General features: G+C 50.4%; 1 protein-coding gene across 1 annotated transcript in view; it reads right to left on the minus strand.

Annotated features, from left to right (window-relative positions):
* The window catches only part of ARHGAP10 (Rho GTPase activating protein 10), a 217,318-nt gene that overhangs the window by 77,680 nt on the left and 116,952 nt on the right, over positions 1 to 22,686 (minus strand). Inside the window, 3 exon segments of the mRNA XM_055144565.1 lie at positions 1,235 to 1,293; positions 7,261 to 7,348; positions 15,558 to 15,632. Coding sequence (XP_055000540.1) covers positions 1,235 to 1,293; positions 7,261 to 7,348; positions 15,558 to 15,632 — 222 coding nt within the window.

A 22,686-nucleotide genomic window follows, 5' to 3' on the forward strand; every position in this document is an offset into this window, starting at 1 on the left:
CCTTTTGCCTGCAACATCCATCAAAATACCTTTCAATGGGAAACCATTTCCGGCCTGTTAATCTCTGCAAGATCCAATGTTCCACACTTCCACGGAGGTCGGATCACACCATTCTGATAGATTATCTGATTCAGGAGAGCTACGTGCCTGCTCTAATTCTTGCTAGAGAATCAACTTAAAGGCACAGCCTTTGCTCATGCCCAAGAGATCATTGACCTCCAGCTGGTATAGGAGGGCATAAATAAATATCGGTTTCTGGGGTTCTTCTCACAGTGAGAGTGGGCAGCCTGCCCCCAACCCACACTATCTGCTGGAAACCCCAAGGGCGCCCCCCATACCCTAAATCCTCCAGCATATAAATGGCCCGGCTTCACGACTAATCTCAAAGAGATGCTGACTGAACCCCAATTCTACAGCTCCTGGAGTACCACCTCCAAACTTCATAGCACGGACAGCCTGTGGGAGCACAGCAAATCGGATGGGAAAGTTGCAAAGAAACCCACGAAGTTCAATAAAGCAGAAACTAGAACCCAAGTTCAATACGCCAAAACTGTAACTCAGAAGGCTCAATGAGCACCAACAGCTATATCCTCACACAACGACTTTAACAACACCTTTGGCCGATATAACAATAATCACAAACTGGCTTTTACGGATCTATTTTCTGATCATTTCACTTGCCACTTAATTGTCACAAGTAACATGAAGTAAATCTGTGTGTGGCCGCCAAGGTGATAGACTTGGGGGGTGGGTGGGAAACAGAACAAGGGTGGAGGGCAGGCCGCACTGGTGGTGGGATTGGTGTTGGAACACCGATGCCTGGAAAAACTGTATCAGGAACCACTTTGTAAACCACGGTGTTTAAATAAACTTTAAAAAATAAAAATTAAATGTTGAAAATGAATGAACCTGCCCTTCATCACCGTTTTTAAAAAAAGGAAAGAAACAAAACATTTACAGTGACTTCTACTTTGAACACAGATGGTAACAATATTACCTTAAATTTTGTATGTGAAAATGGAGCGCTAGTACAGAGAGTACGGCGTTTTCCTGGCACGTGGCCAATTCGGGTTCGATCCCCGGCATCCCACCACCAGGAGTAATTCCTGAGTGCAGAACCAGGAGTAACCCCTGAGCACTGCCAGGTGTAACACCCCCCCCCCAAAAAAAAAAAAAATTCAGCACACAGCATGATCAACCATGAAACTCTCCAGCCTCTCCACGTGATACTTACTGGCTGGTACGATGAAGTCCCCGTGTAACTCGTAAGTCATGAGAGGCTCCGGCAGACTCCTGTGTGAAAGAGACGGCTCGAAATCACCCAACACATCCAGACAAGTTGCCACACTGCATACATTTTTCAGTAAAGAAATTAATTATGCTCTGCCTTTCTTAATTTACACAGAAAACTTCCCCAGGGAATACGTTTACATATCAAAAAGAGACATAAATCAAATGAATTATTAAGTGTGTTTCTGCACAGGGAGCTATCAAAGGGTAAGCTGTGACAAATTCTTATCAGATCGAAGTTCATATTCAGTCTAGGAAAGTCCCTTTACACACATCTGAGTCTATATGTGAAACTTCCTCCCAGAGGATCATGTTTTTTAAAAATCAACACTCTAACCACAAGCATGTCTATCGTTTTGAAAATCATCTCTAAGATATTAATTGATGGTGGCACAGAAAACTGGGTGAAAGATGACATGAACTTAAATAAAATCCTCCTCCCTCCTATGTCAGTTACAAAAATATGAGATTTATCTTTGGCTTATGCCTGTGAAACGATTTCTTTTTTTTAAAAAAAAGATAATATCTATGGATGGCAACTTTGAAAAACAATTTTTAGTTTCCAAAAAAATATTATAAAAACAGCAGTCTGTTTTAGCCTGTGGTCAACAGAATGCTATACAGTTCGATTGATTTTTATACACAGCTATATAAAAACTAAAAAAAGTTAGTTTTAAAACACTAACTTTCCAAACTTCTCTTTTTTTTGCCTTTTGGGTCACACCTGGCAATGCACAGGGGTTACTCCTGGCTCTGCACTCAGGAATTACCCCTAGCCGGGCTCAGGGGACCATATGGGATGCTGGGATTCGAACCCGGGTCGGCCGCGTGCAAGGCAAACGCCCTACCCGCTGTGCTATCACTCCAGCCCCTTTCCAAACTTCTTAAGGAGCTTTCACACAGACTAAGCAGCAATCTGAAATCTGCACAGCCTTTCTGGAGGATTAGACTAAGAACCTTTAAAATATTTAAAACACACAATCCAGAAAATTCATCTTTAAAATTAAGCTTACAAATTAAAGATTCACACTCCCCCCACTCCCACCAAAAAAAACCAAACAAACCTTTAAACATATGCAAAAGTCAAGAAAAATGCCAGGCATAACAGAGGTTGTTTCATACACTGCCCGAAATTCTTTTTAAATTAAATACATAGGCAGGAAGCCGCATGCCACAGGGCTGGAATATAGGTTTTGCATGTGGCTGGGGTTCGTCCTCAGAACCACTGGGACCCCAACACTGCTGAGGGCCACCCGAGGCATCTCTGTGACTCGTTCCTACAGCACCGCCCCCCCACACACACACACACATACACAGATACCAAGATTTATGTTTCAAAAGAGAACATACTTTTGCAGGTGGAATTGTAATAAATACAAACTAATATATTGCAGACCAGCGGCTGCCTAGGGATGAGAGAAGGAAGGAGGAAGGTGACAGAGAAGGATTCCCAGGGGGCACGAGGGGACTCAGGGGGGCTGATGTTCTGCGCACATGCAACAGGAATCAGCAGGGCCGTGGAGTGGGCCCAGCCTTGGCCCCTCTGTCTCCTCCACACCCACCACGCAGGGAAATGCTGCCAGCAGCGGCCCAGCCCTAGCCGACAAGGAAGGCGCAATCTCTGGGGATTCTGTGTCCAAAATCCCAGAGGGTAGCCCAGGAGGAACCAGAGGGCAAAGGAGAAAAGAAAAGCGCCAAGACGTTGGCAAACGGAGGCTTCCGGAAAGCAGAAAGCGTTTCGTGTTTCTGGTTGGGCTCCAAAGACTACAGCCATGGTGGACGGGGCGAGCCAGACAATGCAGCCTGGAAAGTTCTTCAGCATCGCCCATTGGGGAGCCCCAGAGTGGGACGCCCCCGGCCCCCTCTCTGCTCTCGGCTACTCGTGGGGTTGGGGCTGTCAATCCAAACATCTATCCACGCTACCATCATCGCCACCCGAAACTCCCACTCCACATCGCAGGCTTTAAAAGCGGGTCCTGGGCGACCACTAAAATAACAGCTCCTCCATCCTCTGACCACGGGGAACCACTGTGAAGACGTTACTGGGGACCAGAAGGATGGCGTGACATCATCAGTCGAGGGCTAGGCCAGGACAAGGCTCGACTCAGAGAGGGACAAGAGGAAGCGCGTCAAGGCTCTTGGGCATCCTTCCCCCTCGCCCAAGGTTCTGCTTCTTCCCTCCTGTATTTCACGGGTTTGGCTATTTCCTTGCTCCCCCCCAAAAAGGTTGTTGGGTTGTTTGCAGTGAGACAATCAAGGGCACCAGCGTTCGCGGTGAGAAAAGTGGCTCATTCCACCACACCCAGGGTGCAGAGCTGGGATTGCAGCCCCCAGAGGCGGGTTCCAGAGGCCACGCTCCTGACCAGAGGGTCCCAGACTATCTGGCCTGCAGTTCCTGGTCATTTCTTTTTCCTTCCAGGTTTGGGGTCACACCCAGCGGTGCTCGGGGATGACGGCTGGCAGGGCCCAGGGCGAACCACATGTGGTGTGGGAGACGGAAGCAGGTGACACAGGACAGCGCCTTCACCCTGTGTCAGGCCTCCAGCAAATTTGCAGGAACAACAACAAAATCACTCAGGCCCTGAAAAATCTACCTTCTCTAAGCCAAAGCGGGGGGGGGGGGGGGGGGGAGAGAGAGAGAGAGAGAGAACTGTCCAAAGGGACAGGCGGGGCTGGAGCAATAGCACAGCGGGTAGGGCGTTTGCCTTGCACGCAGCCAGGTTCGATTCCCAGCATCCCATATGGTCCCCTGAGCACTGCCAGGAGTGATTCCTGAGTGAAGATCCAGGAGTAACCCCTGTGCATCGCCAGGTGTGACCCCAAAAGCAAATAAATAAATAAAAACAAAGGGACAGGCGGCCACTCTGGGCCCTGCATGGTCTCAGAGCCCCCTGGGGGTGACCACACCCTCCTTGCAAACAGCTCCTCACCCCCACTGTGTCACTTCCTGTGCCCAAACAAAGGCCCAACTCAGGCACTGCTGTGCCGCCCAAGAGCTGGTAAGGTGCTGGTAAAGGAAAACCTGGTTTTCTCCCACTCATCAGAAAAAAAAAGTGTCAATGAAATACTTGTCATCACACCATCGCCATCGGCAGAGGCTAAAAATACCGAGAAAGGTGAGGGGAGCGGAGCAAGCTCACCCTCCAGGCCGCCAAAGGCACTGCCGCTCCCAGCATCACCCCAGCGCTGCACTGAGCGAGAACATCGATGCCGATGCCATTAGGAGCAAAGGCACAGCTGGCCCCAGGGGCCACGCTGGCCTGGTCGTGGGAATCGGTGAGAGGAAGTGAGGCAGGGAGTGGAAAGGGCAGGAAGGCAACACGAGGCTGAGGCCCCCGGCAGGCTGGCTGCAGAGGTCTCAAGAGCCGAAAGGACAGGGGCTGGAGCGACGGCACTGCAGGGGAGGGGCCCGCCTTGAACGCAGCTGACCCGGGTTCAATCCCCAGCTCCACAGATGGTCCCTGAAGCAAGGCCCAGAGTGATCCCTGAGCACAGAACCAGGAGTCAGCTCTGAGCACTGCAGGGTGTGGCCCAAACACTAAGGGGAAGAAAAAGAGTTAAAGACCCAACAGAATCCTGTTGTTCATCAATTTGCTCGAGTGGGCACCAGTAATATCTCCATTGTGAGATTTGTTGTTACTGTTTTTGGCATATCGAATACGCCACGGGGAGCTTGCCAGGCTCTGCCGTGCGGGCGGGATACTCTCAGTAGCTTGCCAGGCTCTCAGAGAGGGACGGAGGAATCGAACCCAGGTCGGCCGCGTGCAAGGTAAATGCCCTACCCGCTGTGCTATGGCTCCAGCCCACCCAACAGAACCATAGCTTAAAAATAACGTCATGGATGGGACTAGAGAGAAGGGACACGGGTTACGGCGCTGGCCCACATGCTGTGGACAGGCCTCTGGTTTGATTCCCACCATGTGGTCCCCTGGGGACTGGGGGGAGGCCCTGGTGACCCCGAGCTCAGGCCCAGCGAGACAGAGCTGGGGAGACACCCCCAATGCCAGGTTCCCCTGGGAAGGCTCTCCCCAAGTGAAAGAATGACGGTTGTGTTTGTTTCCCATTTGTTCCGTTTTTTTCACTCTACAGATTGATTCTCTGTCTAACCGCAAGCATTGAGTGCCTGTTTTTTTTCTTTTTTCCTTTCTGGTTTTGTTTTGTTTGGGGGCCAGCCTCAGCAATTCTCAGGGGCGACTCAGGGACCACCCTCAGCAACTCTCAGGGGCGACTCCTGGCTCTGCATGAAGCATCTTTCAAAAAGATGCAAAAACTTGTTCTAGATATTAAGACATATAAAAGTCATCATGAAAAAGACAAAACAGTCTTCGTTCAGAACAAACAAAAAAAAACAACTGCTGGCGGTACTCAGAGGGCTACGTGGGATGCCAGGGACGAACCCAGGTTGGCTGCGTGGGAGGCCAATGTGCCATCGAGCTGGCCCATTAAGTCCCTCTCTTGAAAGAGCCCAAGTAACAGTTCGGACTTGCTGAGCCCACTTTTTCTTGCCTAGTGCTCTTTGATCACGACAATAAGTACAAAATTAAGTTTATCCAAGAACCTCACCTAGCAATAAACTTCTCAAATAGCTTTGTTTTTATCAATTTTATCACTGTCAGCCTTTAAACACCAATGGCTTTTTTTTTTTAATTTTGCTTTTTTGGTTTTTTTTTTAGGTCACACCTGGTAAGGTCCAGGAGTTATTCCTGCCTCTGCACTCAGGAGTCACTCCTGGCACTACTCAGGGGATGACATGGGGTGCTGGGGATCAAACCCAGTAGGTGGTGTGCAAGGCAAATGCCTTATCTGCTGTACTACCCCTCAGCCCCTCAACACACATTCTATGTTAGTTCGTGGAGGGAAAACAGGGCTGATGGGGCCATGCAATTGTTTTGCATGCTCAATTCTTAGGCCAGTGATAGAAATTCTGTGTTTATACTTTTCCATGTCAGCTTCCAAACTTCTAATATTAAGTTTAAATAACATAAAATTATAAATAACATGTAGCACTATAGCACTGTCGTCCTGTTGTTCATCGATTTGCTCGAGCAGGCACCAGTAATGTCTCCATTGTGAGACTTGTTACTGTTTTTGGCATATCAAATACCCCACAAATAGCTTGCCAGGCTCTGCCGTGCGGGCAAAATACTCTCGGTAGCTTGCCGGGCTCTCCAAGAGGGACAGAGGAATCGAACCCAGGTCAGCCGCATGCAAGGCAAACGCCCTACCTGCTGTGCTATGGCTCCAGTCCATAAATAACACATATAACATAATACATATAGTATATACTAAATGCCTGAAGAGAACAAGTTTGCAAAAGAACAAGTCTGCAAGTGCAGTAGTGGGTAATTAGGCAAAGCCAAGTACGGCCACACGTTTAGTTTACAGTCCGCTGCAGGCTGACCACTCGCCACTTCCCATCTAGCCAGTATCAATGACTTAAATTCAAACTGAAATATCTTCACTTTGTCCAAAAACATAAAGAAGAGGTGAGGACCCTGGGAAGGAGGCTCCTTCCTGCTTCTCTGCGTGACACCGAGACCAGACCCAGGACCCTTCCTATTCTGTTCCGTGTGGCTGACTTCAGAACCACCCCGCGTTCCCCTACCACTGCCTTCGCTCCCTGAGACACTGTTAGACAACCCAGAAATAGGCTCTTTCATTTTTTTTAACTTTTATAAGGGTCACCCCCAGGAGAGCTCAGGGAGTCTGGATACTACCTCTGGGGATGCTCAACACAGCCAGCAATGCTGGGGTCCATGAAGGCCTCCCCAAGATGGGGCCAGCACCACAACTGACGGGCACATAAAATACCTGTGCACTAACCCCTGAGCTACCTTCCTGGCCCCAGGTTCACTTTTTACTTAGGTTTCATTTAACTGCTTAGATTTAGGTGCAAAGTTCCTAAGGGTGTCTTGAGACCCCCCTACCCCAAAAAACTGTTCATTCCACATCCGCTAATGAGCTGCTTACCTCAAATACTGTTTTAGGGCACTTGTTATTGTCTTCACTTCCCAGTCTATGGAATTCTCCAGGTCCACCTCATTACATGTCTTCACGTCTAGGGGGCAAGAAAGAAAAAAGGAGTGAAAACAAAGAACACTTCAAGGCCCTTGTTTACATTGCATTTTTTAGTTTATAAGTGCTTCATGCAATTTTTAAAAAATAATTTTACTTTTTTATTCATTTACTTGAGGGGGAGAGGAAAATTTAGGCCACAGCCAAAGGTACTCAGGGCTGACTCCTGGCTCTGTGCTCAGGGCTCTGTCCTGACTCCTGGAGATGCTCAGATGCTCGACATGAGGTGTCCGGGATGGAACCCAGGTCGGCCACATGCAAGGAAGAGCCTGCACCCATTACTGTCTCTCCAAGTTCCAGCCCAGTTCTATTTTCCAAACGGCCAAATCAGGAATACTTAATTCTGTGGTTCCCTATTGAGAACGCATTCTCTGCCATCTCTCCTCGTGAGGACATGCCATCACCTATTACTGAGTATTGCGAACAGCTCGGGAGAGCTTGGAGTGGGAAGCAAACTGACAGGGAAGGACTGGCTGGGAGCAGGAAAGAACTGGTCACTGTGTCCAGTTCTGGCAACATCATAACTGAAGTCAGGAGGAGCAACTTTTACTATAAGGACACAGTCCGTGTCTATGCCTCTGAGCAACTGTCATTTTCTGGGTGCGGTCACTGCTGTGCCCGGGGAAGTAGGCAGAGCCCCCAGTGCAAAAGCACCATGACAGCGACAAGTCAATGGTGGGTGGCGGAGGATCATTCTGCTCCCACACCTCCAATGCCTGCACTCGGCACCCTGCGCTTCTGGAAATTAGTGCACGGTCAAGCAAAGTACAAACAGGATGATAGAGACAACTGACAAAAGGCAATATTGTTCACCTGAGCATGCATACACACACACACACACACACACACACACACACACACACACACACACACGCAGTCCTCCAGGGCAAGATTTAGCAGTTGCCTCTGGGAAAACACCCTTAACATCCATTTTAAAAATACAAATCACTTTCTCTGTCCTCAAATATATGTCAATGACGTGTTCCTTCAAAGTGCCCCTGCAAATAGCTAGTAAGCTCTGCAGGAAAAGGGTGGTTGGGGAGGGAAGAAAAAGGGGAAAAGGAAAAGGAGAGGGAGGAAGGAAAGAAGGACAAAGGAGAAAGGGGAGAGAGGGAGAGAGAGAGAGAAGAGACAGAGAGAGAGGGGGAGAGAGAGAGAGAGCGAGCGAGAGCGAGAGAGAGAGAGAGAGAGAGAGAGAGAGAGAGAGAGAGAGAGAGAGAGAGAGAGAGAGAGAGAGAGAATGAGTGTGTACTGGGAAGATAGTCCCCAGAGGAAACCACATGATTTGCTGGAATCAATGGAGCATCTCTGCCAGGTGGAACAGCTGTTCTACCACACCCAGGAACCAGGGGACCTGGGCCCAGCAACCCTGAGCCCCACGTGAGTCAGTTCTCAACCTAATTTGACTTCAAAACTTCACCTCTAGCACAGAAAGAGCCAGAATGCTCTAGAGCATCAAAGCGAATCCGGAGTGCAGACAGATTTGCCAGAGTGACCACAGGAGCAAGCCTTAGCCCTCGGCAGTGGGGCGAGCCCTCAGGGAGGCAGCAGAAATGGGGTGACCATTTCTGACAGACAAGCCTAGTTTACTCCAGCACACAAAGAAAATAGAAGTCACTGAGATTTTATTTTCCCTTCGTTCTAGCCTAGTATCTCAACCAAGACCCCTCCCAAAAAAAAATTTTTTTTTTTCTTTTTGCTTTTTGGGTCACACCCAGCGATGCTCAGGGGTCACTTGTGGCTCTGCACTCAGGAATCACCCCTGGGGACCATATGGGATGCTGGGAATCGAACCTGGGTCAGCCACGTGCAAGGCAAACGCCCTACCCGCTGTGCTATCACTCCAGCCCCCCAAAATTTTTTTTAAAAAATCTAATTGTTCACATTTTATTGTCCTTCTATACTGGTATCTGGCTACTGTATGTGTGACCGGTTCCTTCACACAGGCACTAAACGGGAAGCCCCTGTGCAAGGGGGCACGGGGATGGGCAGGCCCGGTCCACACCAGCTTTCTGCCCTCAAGGCCTCAGCGAGCGGAGGAAGGGGTGACAGCTCAACGTTCTTCTCAGATCTTAGGAAGACCAAGTCCCGCCAGAAGTGCTGGTTATTTCCCAGCCACGTCACACGGAGTCGATTACTCCAGGGTCTGGCAGCTTTTTAAGCCCTTCCACAGCTCTTGATTACAGCAACTGACAGCAATGCGCAATAAACTACAACAATGGCAATTGACACTGATTACATTTTGATCAGTTCCTGCGATTCCGAACTCATTTGTTACTCAGCTTGTCAGACAAGCCACAGATACACTCCAGAAATCAAATTAAGCACCCTGATTAAAGGTGCAATCCTTTATCACTAGGACTAAATAATTCTGCAGGAAGGCCTTTGCCAACCAATTACTCCGGTAACTGAATATTCTCTCTCTCATTAAATCAATTATTTAAATCTCATTTTAACATACAAGTCAGATAACATTTTCAATCAACTTGCTACCAGGAGAGAGAGAGAAAAAAAAAAATCATCATTTTATAATCCAGGAGAGGCTTCTAATAGAGGAAATCTTGTATTTTCCTCTTTCTGCCAAATGATCAGTCTATATTTTGAGAATCATATTCTTTCTATGGAAAAATAAGCCATCCTTTGAATTCATGGAATAAAAAGTAGCTGTCACATCAGAAGCTAATGACTACATGGCATCTACACTACTAATCCTCCATTAAATCTGCACTGTTTTCAAATAACTCAATCATCCTGCATAGTTCCCCTAAGATCGTCTGGGTACCCCGGGACAAGGAAAATTTGTTAGCAACTTATTTGGGATCCAAACTTTTAAATATTTTAAAACCTTCAATCAGAATATATATAATAGATATATATACTCTTATATCTATTATATATATTCTTAATAGATATAGTAAGTATATATACACACCTACATATCCATATATATACATATGTACATACATTATACATATATATGTATACATATACATGTATATATACACATGTATATTAATATATTATGGTCAAAATTTTGCTCCTTTACTGACTGGGGGTTGATGCTGGCAATTAGAAATCAAAATCAGTAGGCACATGTGAAATATAAGACTTCTTACTTCAGTTACTCTTTCCATAATTATACAACCCATGGTTAATTAAAACAGAATTGGGGGGAGGGGCGGAGTGATTGTACGGTGGGTAGGGTGTTTGCCTTGCACTCAGCCAACCTGGGTTCGATTCCCGACATCCCATAATCCCATATGGTTCCCCAAGCACCACCAGGAATAATCCTGAGTGCAGAGCCAGGAAGAACCCCTGAGTATCACTGGGTGTGACCCAAAAAGAAAAAAAAAATACCCTGGGCATTTTTCCTGGCAACCCCATCAAAACGCAATGCATCAACCCCCCACTGAACCCTGACGCCGGTGCCTGGTGCATTCCGGAAGACTCAGCGTGCTGGAATGAATTGGGGAAGAATGCTTTATTGGCTGGGGGGAGGCACACGCAGGGCAGGACCAGTCCTGTCAAGCTCAGGGGCGGTACCTAGTTCAGGGGTGAGTCTTGGCAGTGCTCAGAGGACCACAGGGTTGGGCAAAGTACCTACCAAGGAGGCACAAGCCTCGTGGGAACAGGCATCTACTCCAAACTCAGCATTTCTTTAGCTACAAGGGTTTGGGGGTATGTGGGAGACGGCACTCTGCTTTCTCCAGGCCACACACCTTGAGGACGGCCAGTGCCTGTCCCAGCCAGGAGGTGGACTAAAGACTCGCCGTGTCAGAGAACTGGCTACGGTCGATGGCCGTGAGCATTTGATGTTGGCGGTAGAAAGGAGAACCAAGAGGGGGGGGAAGGGGGCAGGGAGAGAACAATGCAAACATTTCTGGGGATTTAATTTGGGGGTGGGGCTCCCCAAGTGGCGTCTGGGGGCCTGGGGCCACAGCAATAACACCCACTGCCGTGCAGAGGGCTGGAGGGCACAGAGGCCACCAGAGGTTCTAACGTCTCAGAGAGTCACGGGGTGGTGACACTTGAATGGGGGTCGACACTCAGACCTTGGTACTTTGTCCTGGCCCCGAGTTGTTGGGGGGACACACACCCACAAAAGCCAATAAGTAAATAGGGATCTTTGAGCAGACTGTGATTTGAGTACTGCTTAGAATATTTTTGACTGTCCAAAAATAGTTTATGCAAAAAGGGCAAGAGGAAAATTGTTATCAAAATAAATAACTGGCTTCCAAGAACAACAGGGAACCAAGTAAAAGGAAGTTCCTGTCAAACCGAAAAGATAAAATGGCCTGGAAGATTTTATTTTTTCTCAGATACTTTAAAATTACAATTTTTGCCACTTATGCAAAGAAAAATGCAGTACATACTAAATGTGTTTTGGGAAGAAAAAAGAATGTCAAACTGGACCGAAATGTTATTAACTAGAGAAACAAATTTTTTTCTTAAGAAAAACTGCCAGAGCAACATAAATGGACACGATTATCAGAATTGACTTCTGAGAGAAGGCACTAGCTGGTTTGGAAGAGAAAAGTTTAAAACCGGGCCGAGGGCTAGAGCGATAGCACAGCGGGTAGGGCGTTTGCCTTGCACGTGGTCAACCAGGTTCGATTCCCATCATCCCATGTGGTCCCCTGAGCACCGCCAGGAGTAATTCCTGAGTGCAAAACCAGGAGTAACCCCTGTGCATCGCGGGGTGTGACCACCCAAAAAAAATTTTAAATAAAAAAAATTAATAAAATAAAATCGGGCCAAGAAGGCTGAGCGCCCTGGAGAGAAAGAGCACAGGGCTTGCAGGTATGAGACCCGAGTCTTGTCCCCAGACCTGATCTCAGCTGCCAGGCCCCAGGGACTCCAGCACCAGTGTGTGGCCAGGTGGCCCTGAGCACCACAGGGAGTGACCCCCAAAAGGAAAACCCGCTGGGGGCCAAGAGAGTCCAGACGTGAAGGCACTTGTCGTGCACACAGCCAACCCAGGTTCCATCCCTGGCACCACCAAGGGCCCCCTGAGCACCAGCAAAAGTGAGCCCTGAGCACAGAAGCAGGAGTAAGCAAGGAGCACAGCCAGGAGTGGCCCAAATGCAAAATAAATAAATAAATAAATAAATAAGGAAAAGGAGCCTGTTAAACTCCCTCTTTTCATTTTTTTTTTTACTCTGCAAATTATTCAAACAGGGGGTGGGGAGGGGAAAATTCTTCAAACAATGTGGCTGTGTGGTGGGGAAAGTCAAGGCAGAGAGTTTAGAGCTGTAGGGGCTGGAGCAATAGCACAGCGGGGAGGGCGGTTGCCCTGCTCGAGGCTGGCCCGGGTTCGATCCCCAGCATCCCATATGGTCCCCTGAGCACCGCCAGGAGTGATTCCTGAGTGCAGAGTCAGGAGTAAGCCCTGAGCAATACCCAATGTGAGGCCCCTTCCACCCCCCCTCCCCAAAAAATAGTTTAGAGTTATGTATAAAGCCGTTCCAAAACTTTTGGACATCTTTTCCGGGGAAGAACAAAAGGGAGAGCAACGCAAGGTTCTGCGGAAACCTTAACTATTAAGGAAATACGGAACTTAGTGCAGTTCCCGTTGGAGTGGGTGACCCACGGTGTCAATGACATCCCGACACAGACACGTCCTGAGTTTGTGGCCGGAAATCTCCAATTCAGGATTTCAGTATCAATGAAGCAAACTCTAGTGTGCGACCCCCGTGATACGGGATTGCATCAAAAATTAAGGCGTGGGAAGCTGCCTCTGGCAACTCATCTCTCGCTGAAAAAAATCATACAGACCGCGGGGCAGTTTCTCTGCCGGCCACTTCCACGGGCGGCATCACCTTTGTGTCTCCCGCCTAGCGAGACACAGAAGGCATTTCCAGGTCACGAGTTGGGGTCGATTTCGATATTTCCTAGCACCTTGCCAGGTCAAGGCTCCCGGAGACCACCCCCGTCTCCTGCCCAGAGTTCAGGTTTCTAAGGACCGAGGAGATTAACACCTGGACAGCGTGTGCCACTGGTGGTGGCGCATGCCTGCCTGAGACGTTACACAAACTGCCCACAAGTGTCAACAAGTTTAAGACAAATATGTTGTTTGCTGTTTCGGAGTCACACCCAGCGGTGCTCAGGGCTTATTACCGGCTCTGTGCTGAAGAATCCCTCTGGGTGGGCTCAAGGGACTAGATGGGGTGCTTGGGACTGAACCCAGCTGAACGGTATGCAGTGCAAATGTCCCACCCACTGTACTAGCACTCGGACCCCGGGAGCAAATTTTAAGTCAGCTCGACACCTTGAAGTGAGTCTGCAACCTGCCCTCTTTTTTTTCCCCCCGTTTTTGTTTTGGGGCCACATCTGGCAATGCTCGGGGCTTTACTCCTGAGTAAACACGGAACAGTCTCCTTCCACGCTGTGTGCTCCAGCCCCTGCCGCCCGCCCTTTAGGAAAACAGGCTGCTTACTCCCCGTTACCATGAAAACTATTTCTAAGGATGATGCAGGCAAGATGCTAAGGCTCCTTCCGGGCTCCCCTCCCACCCCCGCCACCAACTGCCACCAAAGAGAACCCCCCGGGGTGGGCGAGAGACAGCCTGCTCTGGCGGCATCTCTAGACTGGCCGTAACCTCGCAAGCATCCCGGTGACCAAGCAAACGGCCCAAGGCGCCTTCCTGCCACTGGTCCCCCCAGCACCCTGGCCTACGCCCCACAGTGCTGCCCAGCTGCAGATGAACCCAAAGCAGCCGGGGCAGCCCCGTTCAACTCTTCCAGCTGCCGTGGGGCAAGCTGAGCTGACTGGCTCTGGGGACCACTAACGGTCCAAAGGAAACTGCAGGCTCCCCAAAGCGCCCACGTTTCGCCAGAGCAGGAGGCAGACAGCCCCTGAGTGCGAACGTCTCCCTAAGAAGACTCCCCAACTGCCGCAGTGTAGCCTGTGGTTCAGTTTTAAAGAAGGAATGGGGGCTGGAGCGATAGCACAGCGGGGAGGGCGTTTGCCTTGCACGCGGCCGACCCGGGTTCGATTCCCAGCATCCTATATGGTCCCCTGAGCACCGCCAGGGGTAATTCCTGAGTGCAGAGCCAGGAGTAACCCCTGAGCATCGCTGGGTGTGACCCAAAAAGCAAAAAAAAAAAAAAAAGAAGGAACATAAAAAAAGGGGGACGCACTGCTGCTTACTAAACCCTCGATTCAAGGACAGCCCAAACAGGTAATCCTGCCCGTCAGAACTGTCCTTCGTTTCATTCACCGGGTTTCTGCTTCCTTTAACGAGTTGCTACTACGTCGTAAGCTACAGATGGGTTTAAATGAGCGGACGGCATTCCTGAGGGTGCTGTCGTCACCCTGACTCATTCGAGTGAGAGGGGAAAGGCAGGAATATTTAAGCAAGGTCAGAAGAGGTCGAGGGCCCTCCAGCCTGAGCAGCCAGCCGGGCGTCTGCGAGGGGGCAAGAACCCACGGGAACGCGGCTGCGTGCGAAAGCGCTTTGTCATCCACAGAAGTGCTGGGCTGAGGGACTGAGCTCACTGTCTGCGCTGCTCTGGCTGTGTGGTGAGCACAGATGGGGCACGCGTGTGGCTCTGGGAAGGAAGCGGGCGCCAGTGACACCAGCAGCCACGGCAAACAGCCCCGAGACTCAGGCCAGCGCTGCCAAATGACAGTCGGGACCACCACCGCCGTAGACACAAACGCATCCCAGTGCTCAGATGCCGGGAAGCCCAAGGAGTACCGGGCCTCTGAGACTTCCCTTTCGCCTTCACTCTCCTTTCTCGGCAAGAAGGGAAGGAGAGCGGGGGGGAGAGAGAGAGAGAGAGAGAGAGAGAGAGAGAGAGAGAGAGAGAGAATGGGGGAGAGGGGCAGAGGGTAAAGGGAAGAGAGAAAGAGGAAGAGGAAGAGGAAGAGGAAGAGAAAGAGAAAGAGAAAGAGAAAGAGAAAGAGAAAGAGAAAGAGAAAGAGAAAGAGAAAGAGAAAGAGAAAGAGAAAGAGAAAGAGAAAGAGAAAGAGAAAGAGAGGGGTGGGTGGGGGAGAGTAAATCCGTGCAGGAGCGAGCACTGATCTACTCTCATCCTAACAGCCTCTGTGTAGGGAGAATCGGGCCGGGCAGCGGAACCCCAAGTGTGGTTTTCACAAGGAGGAACGTCCATGGCTAGGAAATATCAAGTTGTGAAGACAATGAACATCAACAAACAACGCATGGAAAAATGATGAGAAAAGAGGCATACCCATCAACATACTGAGAAGTCTCTGCACCTTTGAACTCACCCCCACAACTCTGTACAGTCCTTGGTCGTTTATACCTATTGGAAGAGACAACACGTTAGGAAAAGGCAGACATCACATTTCACAAGTCCCGGGCAAACCATCGCTCGCCGAGTTCCTGCTCAGTCTCGCCAGCGGCCGTGCCTGCCGCCTCGAAAGGAAAAAAGGTAAGAACGGGGCTCGGGGGCTGGAGTGACAGCACAGTGGGTACGGTGTTTGCCTTGCACGCGGCCGACCCGGGTTCGATTCTCAACATCCTATACGGTCCCTTAAACACGACCAGGGGTAATTCCTGAGTGCAGAGCCAGGAGTAACCCCCGTGCATTGCCGGGTGCGACCCACAAAGAAAAAAAGGAAAAAAAAAAAGAATGGGGTTCACCAAAAGCCAAGTGTTAACACGGCAACTTGTTTTAGCAACTTGATATTCGTGAACCGCAACTGAAAAATCATCGGAAACAGCGTGTCATACGGACAGCGAGGCCGTGAGTCGGCGTCCAAGAAGGTGAATGAATGGGTGGGGTTCCCGGAGCTGCACTCGAATACGCCGATGCGACTCGTGACTGCCATGCCTGCTGTTTGCTTGACATTTTTCTTGAACAGTTTGAATCCTTTAAAAAGCAATGCGAAGTTTAGTTGCCCCCCCGCTCCACAAAAAATAAATTTTTTTAATGTTATTTGGATTGTTGTTTGAAGACTGCCGGGATTCATTCAAAATAGGGACAGACATGTTCTGGCTTTGGGCAAGGGCTGCTCAGGCACTGTCCAGGAGGGGACGGATGAAGGACAGGCAAGCGTCTCTCGGCTGCAGCCTCGTGCCTTCACGGAGACCTGAAAATGAAGCACACCTCCAGCGTGAGACAAGAAACAAGGGATGAAGCTTTGTTGTCCAACATCGTTCTCGCGGGAGCACGGGGGCTTGCTGGATTCTGGCTCTCACAGGGCAGCCGGGGAAAGCCCTCGGCCAACAGTCAAGAGACAGGGGTTCTCATCAGCGTTATGTCAGGAGGCAGTTAAAGTCCCGTTTGAAAGTGACGCGCTAAAGGGAAAGGACCCACCTTCCGCCAGCGGGGACAAGGGCGGGGGCAACCACAGCAAAAGCCTCGTCATCACTGAGCTCGAACCTGAAGCCGGGAGGTGTCCCCGGCTCCTTTTCATCTTTGCTCCAAAAAAATCGTGCAAAACAGAGAGCGAATAAAAGTACGTCCCACCAGGCAAGCCTTTATTATCTTTATTTCACAGGAGAGGCCAGAGCTATGGGCCGGGGTGTTTATTTCCTGCCGGACTAACGGGAAGCTGGCAAGGGCCAGAGGGGCATGAAGTGATGCCTCTAACTCCCCAAATTTCCAACACAGAACAAGGCCACGGCAAAGTCCAGGGGGCCGCCTGCCTTCTGCCCCCCCCAGCAAGGATGAGAACTAGACAGAGCCCTGAGAGAGGCTTCCAGGTCACAGGCCAGCCTGGGTCTGGACGCAGCAGCAGCCAGGGACACCAGCACCCCAGCCACAGGGAGAGTCCTCGGCCCTGCCCCCAGCCCTGCCCACTGGACAGCTCAGCACACAACCCACGGGCTCCTGCAGTTCCTTGCTCAAAAAATGAGAATTGCTTTTTCTCCTTGTCACTGATTTGTTCTTACTCCTGTAAGCTGCTTGGGACTCCTATGTCTGACACAGGCTGAACTTGGGGACACACACACACACACACACACACACACACACACACACACATTCTCGCTCTCTCTCACACACACACTCTCTCTCACACACACACACACACACACACACATTCTCGCTCTCTCTCTCTCACACACACACTCTCTCTCACACACACACTCACACACACTCACACTCTCACACACTCACACACAAACACTCTCTCACACACTCACACACACTCACACTCACACACACTCACTCTTGCTCTCTCACACACACACTCACACACACATACACTCACACTCACACTCTCTCACACACACACAAACACTCTCTCACACACTCACACACGCACTCACACACTCACACTCACTCACACACACACACTCTTGCTCTCTCTCTCTCTCTCACTCACACACACACACACACACACACACACACACACACACACTCATAATCTGGCGTCCTCGCCCCCACAACTTCAAATGAGCTGCACTTTGACATAAGACTGCGATGTGGCCGTGAAATCCCGTGGGCTCGTCAGGCCACCCTCGCCAGGCCACCCTCGCCAGCTGCTGTCCTGAAGAGGACATGGCACGGCCTGGATTGATTCCCGGCACCACCTGGTCTTGGGCATCACCAGGCACATCCCGCGGGTGGCCCGGGGGCACCAATACTGCAGGGCCCGAGCTGCACCGCAGACTCAGGACCTGGGGCTGAACTGAAGGTGCCGGTGGCCAAGCAGGTGATCCGGGCCCCCCTGAGCGCCACTTGGGGAACCTCATCCCCCCCCAAAAATCAGAGATTAGCACCCAGAGCCCCAGAGAGCAGGGGGATGGGTGAAGACAGAGAGAAAAGGCCTCTCTACCAGCCAAGGGCGGGGTGGGAGCACAGAACCAAGACACCAAATGCCTCCACCTCAGACCCCCAGACCCAAGAGGAAGCAAAGAGCACGGCAGGGGCACCTATCCGGGCTCCGTCACGGCTGGAAGCACGTCTTCTCCCTCAGTGACGTCCAGGAAACCCCCAGCACCGGAAGCACAACGAAGGCTGACACCCTTTGCATCTGGACCAGTCTACACCAAAAGCCAGAGGACGGGAGTGGCCAGGCAGAGACGGGTGTGGGGGGCAGAACTGAAGTTGGAGTGGGAGGGAGGAAAGGAAGAAGACTCAGAAAACACACAAATTCCATAGCGCACCTGCAAGCCTCAGCCCAGAGTTCTAAAGGCGGTGGATTTTTTTTTTTTTTTAGTGAATCCAACTCTCCGTAATTGCTGGATTACCCTGAAATTGTTTGACCTCGAAGCCGCATGAGCAAGACACGGCCTGCAAGTCAAACCCAGGCGCCTCAAAGAGAAGAACCTCAAACGAGAAATAGATGAAGAATATTCCCTCGGAAGTCAGCGCTGCCCGGTGCTGGTAATGACTATCAGACAATTGATCAAGTTCAGATTCAGCAACCTGAGCGGAGTTAATCACTCACGTGTAAGGAAAGCACCAAGTGGGGTCCGTGCCCCCCGAAAGAGTCTCCCCTTCAGGATGTTTAAATAAACCCCCTATCAAAGTGCGGGAGCTTCTGTTTCTGCTCCTTGGTTCCAAGTTCTGACAGGCCGGGAAACCCGGAACACACCTCCACGTCTCCGGGACACATCTCTGACGGCGACTGAGAGAATAAATACACTCAGCGAGTGCATCACCCTGAGAGACTTTCCTCCCTGTTTCCGCTTCTCGGCCAGCGGGCTCGCTGTTCCTGTGTGTGTTCTGGGGGGGCGCCCAGCCATGCCAAGGGTCACTGCCAAATCTGCGTGGAGGGATCCCGGACCAGGCAGTGCCCTAGGACCACAGGTGGGTGCTAGGGATGGAGCCGAGGTCGCCCCCGTGTGCCAACTCTCCGGCCCAGGAGCACTGAGCTAACTGGTGACATGCAGTAGAATCTTACTTGGACCCCAACTTTCTCTTTCTGAATGCAATAGATCAGTGTGGCGGGTGGGCTGGGGACCCCAGAGACCCTGCCAGAACCAGTCAGAAGCGGAAGGAAACTGGAGCTTCAGGTGGCCCATCAATCCAGCAACCCAGCTATGGGGGAGGCGAGGGGTGGGATGGGAGCCCAGGTGAGGGAGCACAGTGGCCCTGGGATATGGCGGGTCCCAGTGACGCCTGCACAGAGCAAGGACCTGTGGCTCGCTGCATAAACATTGCAAATTTTATGACCAAAAAAAAAAAAAAAAGCATGTTTTTTTCTCAAAAAAATATGGTGTGACCAGTATGAGACACTTTTTCTTAAATAATTGTGTCAGCATTAAACATAATTTATTACTGGGGGTCAGAGATAGAACAGCCAGCAGGGCACTTGTCCTGACCCAGGTTCGAGCCACATGGTCCCCCGGGGCCCACCAGGCGTGATCAAATTGCACCGCTGTCAACGCCGATTATTCAGAGTCAAACACATAAGGAATCTGAAGGGCTCCGGCAGCACACACCCCAGCTGCCTTTCTTGGTCAAAAAAAAGGGAGGGGGGCAGCTACAAGTTGAAAAAAATTAATGAGCTGCTTCTCTACATATGGTACAAGGTTAACAAATGTATAAGCTGATGAATACGTTAAATAATAAACTATTTATAATATTTATGTATTATTTATATAAAATATTTATTATAATAATGATGAAACAAATAAGCTGTTGATTCATATGTAACAAAAGAGATATGAAAAGGGTGATTAAGAAGAGAAGCGTGAGACTAAAATGCCCCGCAAGGAGGGATCCTACGAAGGCGTCCACATGGGGCTCTGGACGGCAGCTGGCCCAGGTAAGAACCGTGCAAGCATCCGAGAGTCAGAAATGCAAGACCAGAGTGCACAGCCCAGGAACTAACACTGGTCCAGCTCTCACCGGCAGCCGGCAGAGGGCTTGGCACGCAATGAGGCGGATGGTCAGGACTTGAGAAGCGACGCCAAAGGCTTTTGGGACGTGTGTATGCTAATGACAGAGGTGAAAGGTCCCACACTCCCATTCAAGGGGCTACATCACTTAACGCAACATGTCTTACGGCTAAGACACAAGTGGAAATAGACACCCGAGTGTGTCTCAATGCAAACACGGGTTTGCGAAGACAGACTTTTCCTCTAGCTGGGTAATGCCCAAACACGCAATCTCACGGATCCAAGCATCATCGTCTTAAATCTTTTCTAATTGTGTCTTTCACACAATCACAAACAACAGCCAACTCTGAAAGAGTTTTGGAAAGTAAAGGGAGAAAGCATTCCAGGTAAAACAAGAATCACCAAGCATCTAGGCAGAGCCTAACATGCGATCAGTGAGGAGGCTCGCCGAGTCTCGGGTCCAGGGTGAAGAAGCCTCAGTCAGCACAAGAGCTGATGTCGCTGGGCCTAACTACGCGGCCACCCACTGCTCTGCGTGACATCAAAACAAACAGGTCCATACCCTAGACCTATCCACAACTCTGGGCAACCGCAGCACTTGAATGCTTCTGTGAAAAACACAAGACTCCCAGGGCAGGTGGCTAAAAGGCAAAATAGTTCATTCCCCTGCTTGAAACCGGAGCCACTTAATAGTTACCAAGTACAGTGAACCAGGTGATTGATTTCCCCAGGTAAATTGCTTTTTAAAGCTAAACAAAGCCCCTCCCTGCTCCCAGAACCGTAAATCAATAACTGTAGCTACTTCATTACATCTGGCCCCGATGAATAGTGAGCGCCAAGCCAGCACTGGGCTTACTGAGTTCTTCCTAAAAGCCGGTGTCTCCAGTACTCTCCTCTTCTCAAATCCTGGGGTCAAGAGCATGGTGTCTGACGCTTGGACTGGATCTATGAGGTGGGGGAGGAGGAGGAGGGGGAGGAGGAGGAGGGGAAGGAGGTAAAGGAAGAGGAGGAGGAGGAGGAGGAGGAGGAGGGGGGGAAGGAGGGGGAGGAGGGGGAGGAGGAGAAGGAGGAGGAGGAGGAGGGGAAGGAGGGGGAGGAGGGGGAGGAGGAGGAGGAGGAGGAGGAGGAGAAGAAGAAGAAGAAGAAGAAGAAGAAGAAGAAGAAGAAGAAGAAGAAGAAGAAGAAGAAGAAGAAGAAGAAGAAGAAGAAGAAGAAGAGGAGGAGGAGGAGGAGGAGGAGGAAGAGGAGAGGAAGAGGAGGAGGAGGAGAAGAAGAAAAAGAGGAGGAGGAGCAAGAGAAGGAGGAGGAGAAAGAGAAGGAGGAGGAGGAGGAAGAGGAGAGGAAAGGAGGAGTAGAAGAAGAAGAAGAGGAGGAGGAGGAGGAGGAGGAGGAGGAGGAGGAAGGTGGTCAGGGAGGGCCCCTATTGCACAGTAAAAATCAAGACCCTGATCCCTAACAGAACAAACCAGCTCTAGTCCTGGGCGGAGGGAGCAAACTGCTTTGGCTCCCTCTGGCCTGTACAACCCCCGCCCCTGTACAGACCTGGAGGAGTCTTGAGTGAGTCTTGAAGACAATGCACTTACCGGAACCCACAGACACGGTGGCAAGACCGTCTGACCGCTTGTCTCGACTCATTCAGCTCGACCTGGAAACTCCCAGCTTTGCACCAAGCCAACAAACCACACCCGCAATGGGAACCTCAGTCTTGCCACCCGGATTCCGTATTTTCGCTTTCCGCTGACATTTCTGCAGTCTCCACTGAGACCCCTGGCTCCCTCACGTGCATCTCACACCCCACTTGGGGGGCACAGTCACAGGAGCCAGAAACCCCCGTTTGCAGCCTCTGCTTTCTGGCTTGGCTGTTCTTTCTTTACTTCACATTGCACAGAACTGGTCCCAGGGGCCCCACGATAAACATGCAGCCCTGGGGAGACAGTGCCAGCTCACACGTGCATCTTCCGGCCCTCAGAGATGAGGGTGGAGAGCAGACCCTCTCATCTACCAGCAGGAGACCACCCCCCCCCCCCCCGACTACCCCAGAATGTTCCGGAATCAGAGAAGTCTTCACACCAACTTCAGGAAGGTTTTCCAAACCCGTTACCCCTCAGATTCTGCCTTTTTTTTTTTCTGAGTCACACCCGGCGATGCACAGGGGTTACTCCTGGCCTTGCACTCAGGAATTACTCTTGGCAGTGATCAGGGGACAACAGGGGATGCCGAGAATCGAACCTGGGTCCATTGTGTGCAAGGCAAACGCCCTACCCACTGTATTATCACTTCAGACCCAGATTCTGCCTTACAAAGACAGCGAGATTCCCTTTACCCAAATGCAGCAAATCTTTAGTGCCACAGCTCAGCTGCAGTTCCCTCCTTCCTGCCCTGCTTCACAGCCTGTGATGGGCAGAATTTGCTAACGGACACCGTGCCTGGACTAACATTTTAATGCCATGCCCTCGAAACCAAAGTGAAGGCTCCAATTATTCACACGCAGAAGACTTTCTCAAGCGAGTTTCATAAACAAAAGTGGCATACAAGTTGAGTTTTGGACCATGACTTCTTTA

The sequence above is a fragment of the Sorex araneus genome, chromosome 7 (genome assembly GCF_027595985.1).
Source record: "Sorex araneus isolate mSorAra2 chromosome 7, mSorAra2.pri, whole genome shotgun sequence".
In the NCBI taxonomy this organism is placed as follows: Eukaryota; Metazoa; Chordata; class Mammalia; order Eulipotyphla; family Soricidae; genus Sorex; species Sorex araneus.